The sequence below is a fragment of the Pan troglodytes genome, chromosome 10 (assembly GCF_028858775.2).
Source record: "Pan troglodytes isolate AG18354 chromosome 10, NHGRI_mPanTro3-v2.0_pri, whole genome shotgun sequence".
In the NCBI taxonomy this organism is placed as follows: Eukaryota; Metazoa; Chordata; class Mammalia; order Primates; family Hominidae; genus Pan; species Pan troglodytes.
The window spans coordinates 52,306,214-52,326,502 of NC_072408.2; the positions used below are offsets into that span (position 1 = coordinate 52,306,214).

The window sequence follows — 20,289 nt, forward strand, 5'->3', positions numbered from 1 at the left end:
AAATAATTAAGGAAGGAGTGATTAAGAGAGTTGTGAGACCTCTGCTGGGCAAGACTTCTCAACTGGACTTTGAGGAATGAATAAACATGGATATGAACATTCAAGGACTTCTCGTGGACTGTGCAGCTGAAAAACAGGGTAGATTTGGTAGTGAGAGTTTAAGACCAAGGAATCAGATTGTTAAGGTCCTGAAATGCATTGTAAAGGAGTGAGAATTTGAACAGTATGTGGTAGGTTTGTTCAATGTATTAGGAGGCACATCTCCTCTTATGCACCATTGTGCAGGGTACAGGGGAGGCAGTGAGTCACTGAGAAGACCAGTGTTGTAGCCTATTACCCTACTGCAGGTAAGGAAGAGAGGCTATTTAAAGTAATGTTGCAGTGGGGAAGGAGAAGAGTGGGTACCTATGGACCGTATGCTACTGCAGATCAGTGCTTCCTTACTGGGAGCAGTTTTGTCCCCCAGAAGACATTTGGCAATGTCTGGAGACAATTTTTGTTGTTGCAACTGTAGGTGCATTGAGGCGAGCATGCTACTGGCAGAGCATGGGTACAGGCCAGCAATATCCCACAATGCACAGCACAGCCCCCTACACAAAGAATTATCAAGCTGTCCGTAGTGCTGAAGTGGAGCAGCCTTGCAGGAGACCCCTTAGAATTCTGGAGCATTGGTGAAGGAGACCAAAAAGGTTTTAATGACTCTGGTTTAAATGACTGAATGATCTTGTGGCTGTTAACCAAAAAAGGCAATGACAGAAGTGGCAAGAAAGGTAATTATTCTGGAGACACTTGTTTGATTCTATCACAGATTTACTCTAATCTTCATAATTGCTTGAATTTATATTTGCTCTTCTCTCTGTATAGAATGTCCTTTCCCTCAACCTCCTAACTATCCTTCCTGATCCATTTTGAGCTGCCTTCCTTTTCCCCTGATCTTCTCTTGGCAAAATTGACCAGGGCGTCCTTGTTGTACCAGTTGACGTTTTATGCACGTGTACTCTCATTACATATTAAATTAAAGCTAGGTGTCTGCATTTCTATTTCATTTATAGAATTAGAAGGTAGAAATGATAGTCATATTTCTTTTAGCACCTAATATAACATATAAAATTGCTCAACACATGTATTATGAGTAAGATAAGCAGCTAACTTTTATTTATATATGCCAAATATTTAGCTAGCTCATCTTTACCTCAGTCATTCGATGCAGGAAAATTACTTTACCAATTTTAGTTAAAGTGCTTGGGCACATTTAAGAAATTCTGTATTTACTAAATCTTTTCCGATGATACCTAAGTTAATTGTGTTCTATTTATTAGTTCATTCATTTGAGCTTACATCACATCCTTGTTTTTTGTGGCTTTATTTCTGTTGCAATTATTGTAATTACTGTTTTCTATGAAATATATTTAAGCTGTCCAACTCTTACTAATATGCAAAGGAAGAAACACATTGTTCATTTTTTTCAGCAAATATTTATCAGTCATTTATTACCTAACAGCCACTATTAGGTTTTGGCGGTACAGTTATGTGTTTTCTATTGGAAAAATATTGTTTATTAATTACAAATATGTTTATGAGCTATATAATTTATAACTATAGTAAGAGCATGGAGAAGGTATACTGGATCTTGACTTTCTCAGCCCAAAGGTGACGCAAACCAATTTTATGTATATTCTATTGAGGAGAACTAGTTGCCTGGTTCTACCTAGATGTAAAAAAGACTGGAAAATGAGGGGCGTTGATTTTTCCTAGGAGAAAGAAAGAACACCCATATTGGTGATCACCTATAGTCTTTATTACAGGCTGCTCTTCTGTTCACCAAACAGATCACACATCAAACATACTCATCTTGTCTATAAGGAGAAAACTCAAAGTTCCCACAGGGGCACTGACTCTGGCTCAATGTCCAGGATCTCTGGATAATGCAGTCTTCTCCATAAAGTCAAGATGTGGCTCTTTGTAGCTTGGAAAAATATGAATTAAAAAGATAAATTATCTTCAGCTACCAGCCAAGTATACAGCATGACCAGCATGACTGCAACCCTAACCCCAACTTGCTACAGAAAGAAGAATAGGAGACACCTAGTAGTCACTGATATTTAGCAGTTTTTGACTCCTGAAGAGGAATTGTGGAGACTCACTACTGTGGAAGGAGGGGAGCTCCTTGATTACTTTTCTTTCTTTTTTTTCTTTGAGACAAGACCTTGCTCTGTTGCCTAGGATGGAGTGCAATGGCATGATAATAATTCACTGCAGCCTTGAACTCTTGGGCTCAAATACTTCTGATTCAGCCTTCCAAGTGGCTGGGAACTACAGGCACACCCCCCCACACCTGACCAGTTTTTTTTTCTTTTTTAAAATTTTTAGTAGAGATGGTGTTCCCCTATGTTGACCAGACTGGTCTTGAACTCCTGGCCTCAAGCAGCATTCCTGCCTCAGCCTCCAAAAGTGTTGGGATTACAGGCATGAGCCAAGTGCCCAGCCCTTGGTTTTGGCTGGGATCCTTGGACCTCAATTGCCCAGATCCTTGGTTCTACCTTCTGGAACGGTCTTGTCCATCTTCCTCCATGGCCACATCTAAAATGGGGTCTCAGGAGGATGTTGTCTTGGGGGAGCTTCAAGAATGCTGGGGTAATTCTGAAAGCCTGTAGGTTATTTTACAATGAACTCCGTCAAAGGCTTTTTCAGTCCAGGCTAGTGTTTTCTTTGACAGTATAATCCCTCTAAAACTTAGTTGGCTTCTGACAGCAGATCAAGTTTTGATAATTGCTTCAAGTTAGTTTTCTGTGACAGTTGCCAAAGCCTAAAAGGCATTTATTTTAAATCTTTTAATGCCAAGAACTTATTATAGGGAAAAACTAAATTTTGAATTCTCACTTTACTGGTAAACCAAATAAAATTCCAACTGTACTAAAGTAAAAGAAAATGACAGTATATTGTAATTTTTAGATAGGGAAAAATACAAGAAATAACACATGAAAAAAAACAATAGATTGGCCCAAATAATAATTGAAGAGTTCCATGTCAAAATAATTGTAAAAAAATTTAAAAATAAACTAGGAAAATATATGCTACAAATATTACAGGTGGTCTGGCATATGTATGGCATATGTCCCTCTAGATATTATATGTATTTTTGTGTTTGTTTTAAAGTAATATTGCTTCAGAATATTTTGACAATATATCATGAGTATGTTTCCATTATAGACCTACAAAATAGTTTTTAATGATTTCTTATTATTTTAAATTTCTCATTGTTATGATTTTTGATTTCATATTTTCACGGATATTTTGGAGACAGTTTGGGAGAGGCCATCTGAGGACCACTACGCAGACCCCACAAGAACGTGGCCATTTCTTTGACAGTTCTTTCCACTTTTTAATTAGTTCATATGACTTCATAACACCTCAGTGCCCACAAGGATGAGAAATATTACAGAATTTGCTCCATGTTATCAAGGCTGCTGGGGCACACTATTTGAACTTGTGTCTTTTGGATACATAAATCTTGGGTAGATGAGTCTAGTCTTTGTTTTATTTTCTTGATTTGAATAGACCAGGACTTGGCAGGAGACCAGTCCCTTTTAAAAAGGTAAGGTACCAGCAACGTATTTATTTCCCTTTTATTGTTTCATTTTTATACTAGAGATCTGGAATTGTCTCAGAATGGGGAAGGTAAATAATGCTGCTAGAGAAGAGAAGAGAAGAACAACTAATCTTAAAAAACAAAACAAAACAAAACCCTTACTATGAATTTTCTGTTTTATGCATCTGGAGTTAATTCTTGTGTTTTCTTTATATCATTGATTCATTCATTTATTCAATGTGTGTTTCTGTATAATACACTATTTCCTAGGCATGATTAATGGTGTTATAAGGAGAAACTGTCAGAGAGAGAAAACTTTTTACATTTTTACTTATCCCCAAATAAAAATTAATCTCAGAGTTCATATTTGTTGTCTTCGATTATATAACATTTATACTCTGCCAGTGGTAAAAAGAGTGGCTGTCACATTTGTGTTGTTAGTGGAGAATTTTTCATCTTGCTTCAAAATACATTCAATTTCAAAACAATTATTGAAGCTCCTATTATTAATATCACTTAAACACACATTAACCTTCCTAGGAAATTGGGTAGATACAATTATTTCAATTTTGTTTTACAGACAATGGAACTGAAGGTCAAAGATATAAAGTAATTTACATAAGATTCTCTGAGTACAAACCCAGAACTCATACCTAGGCTTTCTTCTTATATATCATCATACTGATTCTTATGATATGATTTATGATTGAAGATGGAAAAACTAAGTATTTTAGTCAACACTTCAGCAGTACCTTATTTCCGAATGTTCTCCAGTTGACAGTGTTTAATGTGATAACTATAAATGATTTGGGAAAAGAGTTCAAAGGGTTTGTATTTTGTACTTGTTATCATCCTTTAATGAAATCTGAGAGTACCTTATTGGTTGTAGCAAAAGTACATGTATTCGCTATGTATTTTGAAAAAAATATATGGATGAATGCCATGATACTGAAATAAGAACATTTTGGAAAAACAATTTTATAGAATCTTCTAAACATATAAAAATTTTGGCCTATGATAATAAATTGGAGCCAGTTTTATAGTCACTTAACTGCCTTTCAAAACAGCTTGGCAAATAGAAGATCATTAAGTAATCAAGAAACTCCTACCCAAGTGAAAACTAGTTTTGCTGTTTTTAATAGTCATTGAAAGAAAGTGTTAGGGATTTGATTGGCATTTATCATGAATCAAATTGCAGGGCCCATCTGCAGATAGTCATGTTGCTAAAAATATGGCATGATCTAAGTACAATTCTATGAACCACCTGTTTTTTTTAAGTCTGCTAATTCCTTGCTGGGTTCTTTCCAAGTTAAAAAAAAATTTAAAGTGCTTCCTTAGGAGCCTTTAGGCAAAGCTCTAATATTTTAATTATTTGAACAAAAAGTCCACTGCAATGGGATAGGTTATAGAAAAATCAGTGGGGGCAAAATACTTCTAAGTCTTTCATTAATAAATAAAAAGGACAAGTATTTATCCTCAGTTTGAGGACAAATATTTGCCATTATTTTTTAACTTAGTGTTTCCAAACATACAAGCTTTCATTTAAGTTATAAAGGCAACATTTTTTAAAGGCTGGAGTGTTCTAGCACAACTTAAAAGGAGGTACCGATGGTTTCTGGATAGAACTGTATTTTCTTCTTACATGGGAACACAGATTGGACCCATGTGCAGTTTTATTGGCATATTAAAATAGTACCTCCTAATCAGAGTTTGAGCCAAAAGGAGCTTAAAAGAATTCTGTGGTTGGCCGGGCATGGTGGCTAACGCCTGTAATCCCAGCACTTTGGGAGGCCGAGGCAGATCAGGAGATCGAGACTAGCCTGGCCAACATGGTGAAACCCCGTCTCTACTAAAAATACAAAAAATTAGCTGGGCATGGTGGCAAGCGCCTGTAGTCCCAGCTACTTGGGAGGCTAAGGCAGGAGAATCACTTGAACCCGGGAGGTGGAGGTTGCAGTGAGCTGAGATCGTGCCACTGCACTCCAGCCTGGCGATAGAGTGAGACTCTGTCTCAAAAAAAAAAAAAAAAAAAAAATCTATGGTTAATATAAGTACTTTTAATTTTGCTTGAAGATAGTGTGATGCTATTTAAAGTAGCTTTGTAGGTACAGTTAGTTGAGTAAACAAGCTGCCTTATGTCTATTAGTATATTTTGTCAAGATAGTATCACATTTCCCCTCTTCAGCATGCTTTTTAAAAAAGTCAGAAAAGGATTTTCCATGGATCCATGTACTCAGGTTTCAAAACAATGTCTTTTTTACTTCTTATAAGTATGGGTAAAATTAGTTTTCTAGGAAGGCAGAGAATGCTAGAGTATTGGTGTTTGTTGAAAGTAAGTGATTTGTAGTTATCTTTAGAAAATAGACACTGGTAGATTTAGTGAAATATGGTAGGGTATCGGCCCTAGAAAAGTATCCAAGAAATAGATAAGAATTCTTAATATTTGTAGCTTTGCCTTTTATTTTATAGACTATAATTTCAGTGCTTTATAGTCAGTAGTCTGATGGAATTTCATTAATTTTTGAACTATTAAAAAATGTGTAATCCTAACACATTAGCACACTATATAAGGGTGTCTAAACATTTTACTTTTCAGCATTGAAAGAAAACCGTCATATAACTATATCCTAGACATGTCTCAAGAGTACCATAACTTAAGAATGTTCATTAAAGCCTGGGCGTGGTGGCTCACACCTGTAATCCCAGCACTTTGGGAGGCCAAGGCGGGTGGATCACGAGGTCAGGAGTTCAAGACCAGCCTGGCCAAGATGATGAAACCCCATCTCTACTAAAAATACAAAAATTACCTGGGCGCGGTGGCAGGTGCCTGTAATCCCAGCTACTTGGGAGGCTGAGGCAGGAGAATTGCTTGAACCTGGGTGGTGGAGGTTGCAGTGAGCTAAGATCACGCCACTGCACTCCAGTCTGTGCGATAGAGTGAGACTCCATCTCAAAAAAAAAAAAAAAAAAGCATGTTCATAAAAAAAATTAAAGAATTATTTACCCAAGGGTATAGGATGAGAAAAAACCAGGTACTTCACCAGGTTTGTTACAAAAATGTTCATTTCTGCAGCTGTCTACGGAGTGCCTGCTGTGTTTCAGGCAATGTTTTAGATGTTGGAACTCTGAAAATAGTAAATATGTTCTTACCTTTAAGGAGATTTCAATGTAATAATAAATATCATTGGAAAGAGAACTTTATGGCTACAATTGCCATGATCATTTAAATGGCTTTAAATGTTCGGTTAAAATAGTGATTTAAAATATATGTTACTTCAAACTATTAAACTACTACAAGAAAACACTAGGGAAAATGTTCAGGACATTGGGCTGGGCAAAAATTTTTTGAGCAATACCCCACAAGCACAGGCAACCAAAGCAAAAATGGACAAATGAGATCACATCAAGTTAAAAAGCTTCTGCACAGCAAAGGATACAATCAACAAAGTGAAGAGACAACCCACAGAGTGGGAGAAAATATTTGCAACTACCCATTTGAGAAAGGATTAATAACCAGAATATATAAGGAGTTCAAACAACTTTATAGGAAAAATATTGAATAATTTGATCAAAAAATGGGCAAAAGATTTGAATAGACTTTCTTAAAAGAAGAGACACAAATGGCAAACAGGCATGTGAAAAGATGCTCAACATCATTGATCATCAGAGAAATGCAAGTCAAAACTACAGTGAGATATCATCTCACCCCAGTGAAAATGGCTTATATCCAAAAAACAGGCAATAACAAATGCTGGTCAGAATGTGTCAAAAAGGGAACACTTGTACATTGTGGTGGGAATGTAAATTAGTGCAACCATTATGGAGAAGAGTTTGGAGGGTCCTCAGAAAACTAAAAGTAGAGCTACCATATGATCCAGCAATCCCACTGCTGGGTATACACCCAAATGAAAGGAAATCAGGATATTGAAGAGATATCTGTACTCCCACTGTTTGTTGCAGCAGTGTTCACAATAGCCAAGATTTGGAAGCAACCTAAGTGTCCATCAACAGATGAATAGATAAAGAGAATGTGGTACATATACTCAATGGAGTACTATTCAGCCATAAAAAAGAATGAGATCTAGTCATTTCTAACAATGGGGATGGAATTGGAGATCATTATGTTAAATGAAAGAAGCCAGGCACATAAAGATGTACACTGCATGTTATTTGTAGGATCTAAAACCCAAAACAGTTGAACTCATGGACATAGAGAGTAGAAGGGATGGTTCAGAGGCTGGGAAGGATAGTGAGAGGGTGCGTGGGGTGGGGAGAGGTGGGGATGGTTAATGAGTATAAAAAATTAGAATGAGTAAGACCTATTTGCTAGTACAACAGGTGACTATAGTCAATAATAATTTAATTGTATATTTTAAAATAACTTAAAGAATGTAATTGGATTTTTTGTAACTCAAAAAGCATTTATCAAAAGATAAATGCTTCAGGAGGTGGATATCCCACTCCCCATGATGTGCTTATTTCACATTGTATGCCTGTATCACCATATCTCATGTACTCCATAAATATATACACCTACTATGTACCCACAAACATTAAAAATAAAAGTAAGGGCCGGGTGTGGTGGCTCATGCCTGTAATCCCAGCACTTTGGGAGGCTGAGGTGGGTGGACCACTTGAACTCAGGAGTTCGGGACCAGCCTGGGCAACATGGTGAAACTCCATCTCTACCAAAAATACAAAAAAACCCCTCAAAATTCCGCCAGTTATGGGAGGCTGAGGTGGGGGGATTGCTTGAGCCTGGGAGGTGGAGGTTGCAGTGAGCTGAGATCATGCCACTGCACTCCAGCCTTGGTAACAATAAATAAATACATACATAAATAATAAATGAATGAATGAAAAATAAAATAAAATATGCTTTTTATTTGCAGTGGAATTTAAAACAATGATTTCAAAGTATCTCTATATTAAGATATTTGTGATTAAGAAATGGAAATGAAGTCTCATTCACTAAAACTATGTTTATCATACTACCTGCAATTCAGTAATTTGTTTCTGAATTGGGTCTTCACAGAAACATGCCTTTCCATGTGGAAAAGTGCAAAGTTTTAAATGTAGGTAAATATATTTGTGTGATTCTGAGGTGTGAGGAGTGCTTTTTTTTGTCAAGCATAATTAGTGCAACCAGGCTTCTGCCTGTCTGATGTCATCTGCTACTCTGTATCTCCTAGCTGGCACAGCTGCAGCCTCACTGTTCTCTCTGTCACTTTACCTGCCAAGACTTTTTCATCTCTAGGCCTTTCAGTCACCGTTTGGAATATTCCCTTCTATGTGGAATGTCCTCCCAGAATTTTCCACGGCTACCTCCTGATTACTCTAGCCTCAGCTTTGCTGTCCCCTCCAGAGTGCCTCCCCACTCTCACCCTCTTTTATTCTCTCTCTCCTTATTTTATTTTTTATTGCACTTATTGCATATTCTATTTATTGGTTGCCTTTTTTCCATAGGAGTATAAATTCTTTGAAGGCAGGGATTTTGTCACATTTACCTCTGTATCGTTAGCCCCTAGAACGGTTCTTGGCACATAGTAGGTGCCCATTAAATATTTGTTGACTAGTTCATAGAGTTTATCAAAATTGGTATGTGATAATGAGCACAGTGTAATGAGTTAAGGCATGAATTGTGAAGCCAAAGTATTTGGGTTCACATCTTGATACTGCCACTTACTAGGTATGAGCCTTGGACAAGTGACTTAACCTCTCTGTTCCTCATTTGTCTCACCTGTAAAGTGGGGATAATGATATAATTTACTTTAAATAATTATTATTAGGTGGAAAAGAATTATATATTTATATAAAATATGTATATGAATGAATATATATAAATGAATAATGTCTGATCTCTATATTGGTATTAGCTATTAATATTATAAATGCCTCCCTTGGATGACTTAGCCTCACCTGACTCGAGAGAGGGATCTAGCTACATAAATTGACCATTTAAGGGCTTCTTTCCAACAGAGTGCAAGTCCTTGTTGTTTCATACCTTGATGGCTAAACATTTCCCTTCACTAGTCTTTCTTTAGTTGTACAATTGTTCAGTCTTTCAAAGTTATTGCTTTGACTCTGCTCTCCACTCCCACTTTTATTTGAATTCTTTAATGATTAAATGAACCCTTCTCAGAATCTCAATGCACCTAAAATATTAATAAAAATACAAAATAAACCATTTATATTGAAATATAGTTATCAAGATATTTAAAAAGTTATGTATCTTTTATTAGCACCTTAAATAATATGATCTAATGGCAGACTAATAACTACCTTAATTTTGAAGTGTTGATAAGCATAAACAATATTTTTAGATATTTCAAACATCATCATGTGATGAAAATATCTGTGCTTTCTATTGACAACCTTACTGGAATTTGTAGCCTACTTTCAAATTTAGCATTTCTTTCATGAAGGAGTTTATAGGTTAATTATAATTAGGTTAATGATAATAAGGATGTAATTTTTTTTCTCACCCAAGTTTATGGACTCCTCTGACAAAAATCCCTGCAAGCAAGAGTCTTTATATTCTAGGTCTAGCCTAAGTTTTCAAATTTATGCCCTACTTTTGCTTAACATAAACTGAGCTTGCAAAGGTAGGAAATAATAGCTTTCACGGTTTAACAAATACCTACTGCTTACCACATGTGCCTAGATCTCAGATAGTCTCTTCAGCAGTAGAAATTCAGGGATCGGTCACTGCTTATTTGAAGACTTCTGTCTAGTGGGGAAGAATAGTTTTAAATAGCAAACAAACATATAAATGCAACATATGATAAATGTGCTAAAGAAATCAAGCAGATGTAATGTGTTTTTAGGAGTAGGGATGGGTATGTAGTTACCTAGAAAACTGGTCGAGGAAAAACTTTCTGGGTGGTTGTTATTTGAGCTGAGACTTGAAGGATGAGATGAAGCCAGCCAGACTGAGTGTGATGATGCAGAGGTAGAGGTGAAGGGTGGGAACCAGGGAAACATTTTAGGTAGAGGGACAGCATGTTGGAAGCACGATGCCATACCTAGTCCATCCTACATGCACCCAGTTTCTCCCACTTCTATCGGCACTGTTCCTAATAATCCTTCTAGAGTTTTTTCAGTAGTAACCAGGCAAATAGAAATATTTAGTTTTAGGGTTTCTTCCTTTATTATGCAATAGTAGTGAAGTATACATTCTGTTTAGTAGTTTTTTTTGTTTTGGTGTAATGATATGCATTGGAGTTCTTTCTATATCACTACACAGAATGTTTTCTCTTTTTGTTTGTTTGTTTATAACCTCAAGGGATGCCATCACATAGTTGTGCCAAAGTTTATGTAAACAGACTCTATCAATGGACTTTTGAAGTAGTTCCAATATTTTGCTATTAAAAACAATGTTATGGTTAATAACCTTGTAAGTATATTATTTCACACATGCAAATGTATGGTATATGTAGGATAAATTCTCAGAAGGGGAATTGCTGTGTTAAAGGGCAAATACATTGTTAATGTGTTAAATATTGCCAAATTGCTTTGCATACTGATTGTACTGATTTATATTTTCAACACTAATGTATTAAAGCATCTATTTTCCCACAGATCAAAAGCACAGGCTTTATTATTTATAGACTATTCTAAACACTTTTTCCATTTTGATGCTTTTATCTATGCTGTTCTTTGCACCTGGAATGCCTGTCACTTAGCTTGGCCTGTTGGAATACTATCCAGTCTTCATGACTTTATATATAGGAGTGGAGAGAGAAAAGTGACCCATGGAAGGGAAACTTTTTATGCTCAGTTGATGGCTCTTAGTGAACAGACTCCTTGCTGTTTTGCTTCTGTCTGCTCATTTAACCTGTGGTACTATGTGTTTTTTCTTCTTGGCGACTGTTAGGAAAAATTCATTTTTGTTTCCTTTATTTTCAGACGGGAACATTTAAAGGACAGAACGGTGAATATTTCTTAGAACCTATAATGAAGGCAGATGGGAATGAATATGAAGATGGTCACAACAAGCCACATCTTATATACAGACAAGAATTAAATAACTCTTTTCTGCAGACTCTGAAGTATTGCAATGTGTCAGGTAAACTGTGAAATAGAACTCTTTTCAGCTAAATAGTGATACTATTTAAATCTTTTTTTATAGGTTATAATTTATATATTTCCCTTCAATATTTTATTTATTTTTAATTAATTTTTTAAATTCAGAAATAAAAATTGTGTATGTTTAGCATGTATGACATGTTGCTTTGAAGTATGCATACATTGTGGAATGGCTTAATCAAACTAATTAACAAATGCATTAACTCATGTACTTATTTTTCTTTTTTTTGTGGTGAGAACACTTAAAATCTACTCTTAGCAGTTTTCAAGAATACACTGCATTGTTATTAACTATAGTCACCATGTACAGTACAGTAGCCTATTCCTTGTATCTAACTGAAATTTTATGCCCTTTGAACAACATCTTTCCTTTCCCCCTGCAACTGCAGCCTCTGGTAACCACCATTCCACTCTTTACATCTATGAGTTCAACTCTTTTAGATTCCACATATAAATAAGGTCATATGATATTTCTTAAATATTGAAGGACATGATCTTTTAAACAATCTTTTCACCTGTATGGATGCATGAGAGATTTTTCTGTCTGTAGATAACTTTTTTTGTAATAAACTAAATTTGAATCCCAAAAGTTTTTCAGTATATGAGATTGGTAGCAAATAATCATAGAAAAATTTTACTTTAATCTGTTAGTCACATTAGTATTATTTAATTTTTTTCAGCAGGATTTTAGATGAAAAAAAATTCCTGAACCTAAGTAACAGTAAAAACACATTGCTCAATTTTGCATGGTTTTAACTTTATATAAATTGGAAACATATTTTATATAGTTTTCTGTGATTTATCTTTTTTGCTTAGTATTGTTTCTGGGGTTCATCTATTTTGGTGCATGTGGGAACAGTTCATTTATTTTCATTGTTGTATAACATTTCATTGTTTGAGGGTAACACAGTTCATATATCAATTTTCCTGTTGATCTTTTGGGCTGTTTGCAGTTTTTTGGTGTTAGAGGCAATGCTGCTGTGAATATTCTTGTCCCCATCTCCTGTTTTTGAGAGTTTCTCCAGGATATATACCTAGATACTAGATAATTCCACATTGTTTTACAAAGTGATTTTTAAATCAATATTATAGTTTCACCAATCTATGAGAGAGGTATATTTTCATCATTTTTTTCTATAAAATTTAGACTACTGAAGATTTATAATAGATTAGAATCTAAGAAGCATAGATTTCTACAAAGAGTATATCTGTGGCTGGTAAAATACTTACATATTGTATAAAAGTTGTATTTATTAAGAGTTGTGTCCATATAGGTACATGTATCTTCATGATTCATAGAATGACATGCAATGATATGATGGAGAAAAGGCACCTGCAGTTACCATCAAAGTACAAAATCTAGACAAAAGGGTGGGATTAGCAAGGATTTATTTGAGATCGTAGGTGTCCGTAAACTATAGTTCCAAACACTGTGATGCCATCTGTTTTGAGATATAATGATATGTAGGCCTTTGATGGTTTTCCTTGGGAATGAACTTCTTAACCTTTAGAGTGGTTCTCACTGTGTCTAAGGCCGTGTTTTAAATCTATTGACATAATAGATGCCTTTCTTATGCTTTTAATATGAGCATAAGGGTTTCATTTTTATGGCTTCAAAGAAAACACAAATGGGTACAGCTTCACAATAGAATTCTACAGAAGGCAGCTTAGGCTTGTTCTGATCTACTATTCAAGAGCAGCTTGTTTAATGAATTGTTTAGCTTCTTAGGAAGAAAACCACAAAGTAATATTCTGAATACATAAATGTTTCAAATAATTTGGAAGGTTTTGCATTCACAAGCAAGAATATAATTCAAGGAAAGCTAGGCTTTTTTTTTGTTAAACAGTTTTATACTAAAGATTTACTAGAAAGCTACAAATAAAAAGCAAATAGAAAGCTACGTAATTTCATTTTCTTTTAATCATAAAATACATTTTTTCTACAATATTTATCTAATAAAATGTAAAAGGTAGTATCCTTTTCAAGTCTTAAATTGCCTCCAATTTTAGGTACAATCAGCATACACATTTTTAATCACTAATAAAGGCAATTAATTAATGACCTAAAAATTAGCTAACAAATACTCATATTTTAGTAAAAGTGGAGCATTGCAAATGCAATTAAAATTATCTAAGGTATTTTTTTCCTCCCTCAGTTCACATGTTGTTTAGAAATACTTGAAGGTTTTATATATTCTTCTTAAAAGTTTTAATAGCTTTTGGGGTACTAGTGGTTTTTGGTTACATGGATGAATTATGTAGTGGTGAATTCTGATATTTTAGTGCACTTGTCACCCAAGTAGTGTACCTTGCACCTAATATGTAGATTTTTTATTCCGCAACCCCCTCCTACCCTCCCGCTTCTGAGTCTCCAAAGTCCATTATATCATTCGGTATGCCTTTGCATACTCATAGCGTAGCTCCCACTTATAAGTGAGAACGTATGGTATTTGGTTTTTCATTCCTGAATTACTTCCCTTAGAATGATGGCCCCCAGCTCCATCCAACTTGCTGCAAAGGACATTATTTCATGCCTTTTTGTGGCTGAGTAGTATTCCATGGTGTATATGTACCACATTTTCTTTATCCACTTGTTGGTTAGCAGGCACGTAGGTTGGTTTCATATCTTTGCAACTGTGAATTTCATGCAATAAACATATGTGTGCATGTGTCTCTTTCATATAATGATTTCTTTTCCATTGGGTAGATGCCCAGTCATCATATTAGCTGGATCAATCGGTGGATCTACTTTTAGTTCTTTAAGGAATCTCCATACAGGTTTCCATAGAGGTTGTACTAATTTATATTCCCATCAGAAGTGTATCAGCATTCCCCTTTCACTACATCCATGCCAATATCTATTGCTTTTTGACTTTTTAATAATGGCCATTCTTACAGGAGCAAGGTAGTATCCCACTGTGGTTTTAATTTTCATTTTCCTGATGATTAGTGATGTTGAGCACTTTTTCATATGTTTGGCCATTTGTATATCTTCTTTTGAGAACTGTCTATTCATGGACTTTGCCCACTTTTTAATGGAATTATTTGCTTTTTTTCTTGCTAGTTTATTTTAGTTTCTTGTTGATTTTGGATACCAGTCTTTTGTCAGATGCATAGTTTGCAAATATTTTCTCCAATTCTCTGGGCTGTCTGTTTACTCTGATGATTATTTCTTTTGCTGTGCAGAAGCTTTTGGATTATTCAAGTTCCATTTATTTTTGTTTTTGTCGTGTTTGCTTTTTGGGTCTTAGTCATAAATTCTTTGCCTAGGCCAATGTCCAGAAGAGTTTTCCCTAGGGTTTCTTCTAGGATTTTTATGGTTTCAGGTCTTAGATTTAAGACTTTAATCCATCTTGAGTTGATTTTTGTACAAGGGGAGAGATAGGGATCCATTTTCATTCTTCTACAGGTGGCTATCTAAGTCTCCCACTATTTATTAAACAGGGCACCCATTTTCCAATTTATGTAGTATGCTTTGCCAAAGATCAGTTAGTTGTAAGTATTTGGCTTTATTTGTAGGTTCTCTATTCTGTTCCATTGGTCTATGCGCCTACTTTTATGCCAGTACCATACTGTTTTGGTTACTATAGCCTTGTAGTATAATTGGAAGTTGGGTATATATTGCCTCCAGATTTGGTTTTTTTTTTTTTTTTTTTTTTTGCTTAGGATTGCCTTGGCTGTTGGTCTCCTTTTTAGTTCCATATGAATTTTAGGATTTTTTTCCTAATTCTTTGAAAATGAATTTTTGGCAATATGGTCATTTTTCAGGATATTTTCCAATCCATGAGCATGGGATGTATTTCTGTTTGTTTGTTATTCATTTATGCTTTCTTTCAGCAGTGTTTTGTAGTTCTTGTTGAGATCTTTCACCTCCTTGGTTAAGTGTATTTCTAAGTATTTTATTTTATTTTTTGCAGCTATTGTAAAAGGGATTGAGTTCTTGATTTGGCTCTCAGCTTGATTGTTTTTGGTGTATAGCAGTGCTACTGGTTTGTTTATGTTGATTTTATAACCTGAGACTTTACTGAATTTGTTTATTAAATCTAGGAGTCTTTTGGAGTACTGTTTAGTCTTTTCTAGGTATACAATCATATCATTGGTAAACAGAGATAGTTGGACTTCCTCTTTTCCAATTTGGATGCCCTTTATTTCTTTCTCTTGCCTGATTGTTCTGCCTAGGATTTCCAGTATTATATTGAGTAGAAGTGGTAAAAGTGGGCATCCTTGCCTTGTTCCAGTTCTCAGGGGGAATGCTTTCAACTTTTCCCCATTCAGTGTGATGTTTGCTGTAAGTGTGTTAAATATGGCTTTTATTATTTTGAGGTATGTTCCTTCTATGCCTAGTTTGTTGAGGGATTTTAGCATAAAGAGATGCTGGATTTTTTTCAAGTGCTTTTTCTACATCTGTTGAGATCATATGGTTTTTGTTTCTAATTCTGTTTATGTGATATATTACCTTTATTGACTTGTGTATGTTAAACCATCCCTGGATCCTTGGATGAAACACACTTGATTATGGTGTATTATCTTTTTGATGTCTTTTTGGATTTGTTTAGCTAGTACTTTGTTGAGGATTTTTGTTTCATTTTTATCAGGGATATTGGTCTGTGTTTTCTTTTTTTGTTACGTCGTTTCCTGGTTTTGGTATCAGAGTGATGCTGACTTCATAGGATATTTATGGAGGATTCCCTGTTTCTCAATTTTTTGAAATTGTTTTATTAGGGTTGGTACCAATTCTTCTGTGAATAGACGTCTGGTAGAATTCAACTGTGAATCTATCTGGCCCTGGGCTTGTTGTTGTTTGCAATTGTTAAAATTACTGATTCAGTCTTACTGCATGTTATTGGTCTGTGTAGGCTTTCTATTTCTTCCTGATTTACTGTACAATGGTTGTATGGTTCCAGGAATTTATCTGTTTTCTCTGGGCTTTCTAGTTTGTGTGCATACAGGTATTCATAGTAATATTGAATGATCTTTGTATTTCTGTGGCATCAGTTGTAATGTCCCTAGTTTCATTTCTAATTGAGCTTATTTGAATCTTCTCTCTTCTTTTCTTGGATAATCTCACTAATGGTCTATTAATTTTGTTTGTCTTTTCAAAGAACCAGGTTTTTGTTTCATTGATTTTTTTTTGTATTGTTTTTGTGGTTTCAATTTCATTCGGTTTTGCTCTGAACTTTGTTATTTATTTTCTTCTGCTAGCTTTGGATTTAGTTTGTTCTTATTTCTCTAGTTCCTTGAGGTGTATATTAGATTGTTAACTTGTGATCTCTCAGACTTTTTGATGTACAAATTTAGTGCAATAAACATTCCTCTTAGCACTACTTTTGCCCTGTCCCAAAGATTTTGATAACTTGTGTCACTATTATCATTCATTTTAAATAATTTATGAATTTCCATCTTGATTTCATTGTTAACCTAAAAATCATTCAGGAGCAGATTGTTTAATTTCCATGTATTTGTATAGTTTAGGGGTTCCTTTTGGAGTTGATTTCTTGTTTTACTTCACTGTGGTCTGAGAAGATATTTGATATGATTCCTATTTATTTATTTTTTTTTTTTTTGAGACGGAGTCTTCCTCTGTCACTCAGGCTGGAGTGCAGTGGCACGATCTCGGCTCACTGCAAGCTCCGCCTCCCGGGTTCACACCATTCTCCTGCCTCAGCCTCCCGAGTAGATGGGATTACAGGTGCCCGCCACCACGCCCGACTAATTTCTTTTTGTATTTTTAGTACAGACGGGGTTTCACTGTGTTAGCCAGGATGGTCTCCATCTCCTGACCTCGTGATCCGCCCACCTCGGCCTCCCATAGTGCTGGATTACAGGCGTGAGCCACTGCGCACCTGGCCGATATGATTCCTATTTTTAAAAATTTATTGAGATTTGTTTTGTGGCCTACCATATGGTCTATCTTAGAAAATGTTCCATGTGCTGATGAGAAGAATGTGTATTCTGCAGTTTTGGGGTAGAATATTCTGTACATATATCTTACGTTCCTTTGTTCTAGAGTGTACGTTAAGCCTAGTGTTTCTATGTTGCCTTGCTGTCTCGATGATTTGTCTAGTGCTGTCAGTGGAGTATTGAATTCCCCCATTATTATTATGTTGCTGTCTATCTCATTTCTCAGGTCTAGTAGTAATTGTTTTATGAGTCTGGGAGCTCCAGTGTTAGGTGCATATAATTTACAGTTGTAATTTCTTCTTGTTAGATTGATCCTTTTATCATTATATAATTACCTTCTTTGACTTTTTTTCTTTTTATACTGTTGCTGCTTTAAAGTCTGTTTTATCTGATATAAGACTGACTACTGCTCACTTTTGGTTTCCATTTGCATTCAATGTATTTTTCCACCTCTTTACCTTGAGTTTATATGAATCCTTGTGTTAGGTGAGTCTCTTGAAGACAGTAGATATTTGGTTTGTGATTTTTAAAAATCCATTCTGCCCATCTGTATCTTTTAAGTGGAGAATTTAAGCCATTTACTTTCAGTCATAATATTGAGATGTGAGATACTGTTCCATTCATCATGTTAATTGTTACCTAGATACTTTTTTCGTTGTGTAATTTTTTCATAGGCCCTGTGAGTATTATGCTTTCAAGAGATTCTATTTTGGTGCATATTAAGCTTTTGTTTCAAGATTTAGAACTCCTTTCAGCATTTCTTATAGGGATGGTCTGGTAGTAACAAATTCCTTCAGCATTTGTTTGTCTGAAAATGATTTTATTTCCTCTTCATTTATGAAATTTAGTTTTGTTGGATACAAAATTGTTAACTGACAGTTGTCCTGTTTAAGGAGGCTAAAGCTAAAACCCAAAATCCCTTCTTGCTTGCAAGGTTTCTGCTGAGAAGTCTACTGTTAGTCTGATAGGATTTCCTTTATAGGTTCCCAGATGCTTTTGTCTCATAGCTCTTAGAATTCTTTCTTTCATGTTTACTTTAGACAGCCTGATGACTATATGCACTGATGATGACCTTTTTGCAATAAGTCTCCCAGGAGTGCTTTGAGCTTCTTGTATTTTGACATCTAAATCTCTAGTAAGGCCTGGGAAGTTTTCCTCAATTATTTTCTCAAACAAAATTTCAAAAGTTTTTGCTTTCTCTTCTCACTCATAAACACCATTTATTCTTAGGTTTGGCTATTTTACCTAATCCCAGACTTGGATTGTTTTACATAATCTTAGAAGCTGTATTCATTTCTCTTAATTATTTTTTGCTTCATTTTTGTCTGATTAGATTAATTTGAAAGCCTTGTCTTTGAGCTCTGAAATACTTCATTGTAATTGTTCTAGTCTGTTGTTGAAAGTTTCCACTGCATTTTGTATTTCCCTAAGTATATCTTTCATTTCTAGAAGTTCCGATTGATTTTTCTTTGATATCTATCTCTTTAGAATTTTTTCCATTCATACCCTGAATTGTTTTTTAAATTTCTTTATGTTAGTTTTTACCTTTCACCTTTCTTCTTGAGTAACTAAATAGTTAACATTTTGAATTCTTTATCTGGCATTTCAAAGATTTCATCTTGATCTGGATCCATTGCTGGACCGCTAGTGTGTTCTTTTGCATGTTTTATAGAGCCTTGTTTTGTCATATTACCAGAATTATTTTTCTGGTTACTTCTCATTTGGGTAGAATATTTCTTCTAATTATTCTTGAATTTATTTTTGATTTGTGTTTTTAATTTCTTTTTTTCCATCTTAAGGGTGTGACTTTAATGTTTACAGTTTACTGTAGTGTAATTAGGCTCTCGTTGCTTTCAGGGGTGAAGACTGTATGAGTTCCTTGATTATAGAGAGTGATAGCTTTCTCAGATGCTGGTTGTAGCAATGTGCTCAGTGTTTGAGCAAGTTCACTGTGTCCTATAGGGTTGGAATGGCAGCGGTCTCTTGAAGCTTATCTCATTCCCCCATGGTGTGTACTTTATTTTTTCCTATAATTTTATTTACTAGGTTGAATATTCAGGCCAGTAGGGGAAGGGCCCATAGGGAAAAACTGGCTGTGGCTAAAGTAGGTGAGTAAATGCAATATCCATTGGTGGGCAGAGGGCCCATCCTTGACAGATGTGGCTGGGGAAGCTCTCAGTGAAATGCACTGAAGTTTTATCAGGCAGAAAGGCCAGAGCCACTTCAGCTCCCCTGCCAGGTCAGCAGGAAAGCTATCCACTTCCCAGACACAATCCTGACCCAGTGTTTCAGTTGTTCAGATTAGGTAGGCAGCTGTTTTAATCTGCAGGGATACCGATGTTCCAAGTAGAGAGGAATCTGGACTCTACCTCCCTTGCAAACCTGCACCTGGGGAGTATTCTTCTTGTGGGGATGCAGTCACCCTGAAGAGTCCCAGAAAGGCTGGTTGTAGGTGTACTCATGCCAAACTCCTATGGGAAAAGCCTCAGTTGTGTCTGCAGTGGTGGATGAGGGAGAAAAAAAATCTCTGTCTTCAAGACCTTTCACAAGCACTAGGGCTACCTGAGTTGGGGTAGAACTGCAGACTTTCCCTGCTGAGCCCAATACTGCAACTGTGCCTCTGCTGATATAAACTTGCCACCAGCAGAAAGGTCTGGAACTCAAGACCTGCCATCTGGGTTCTTTTGTCCCATAGGGTGTTCCCTTGATGTGGT

General features: G+C 35.6%; 1 protein-coding gene across 1 annotated transcript in view; it reads left to right on the forward strand.

Annotated features, from left to right (window-relative positions):
- The window catches only part of ADAMTS20 (ADAM metallopeptidase with thrombospondin type 1 motif 20), a 191,162-nt gene that overhangs the window by 6,744 nt on the left and 164,129 nt on the right, over positions 1–20,289 (forward strand). The window contains exon 3 of the mRNA XM_054664337.2: positions 11,495–11,654. Coding sequence (XP_054520312.2) covers positions 11,495–11,654 — 160 coding nt within the window. The remainder of the gene's footprint in view (positions 1–11,494; positions 11,655–20,289) is intronic.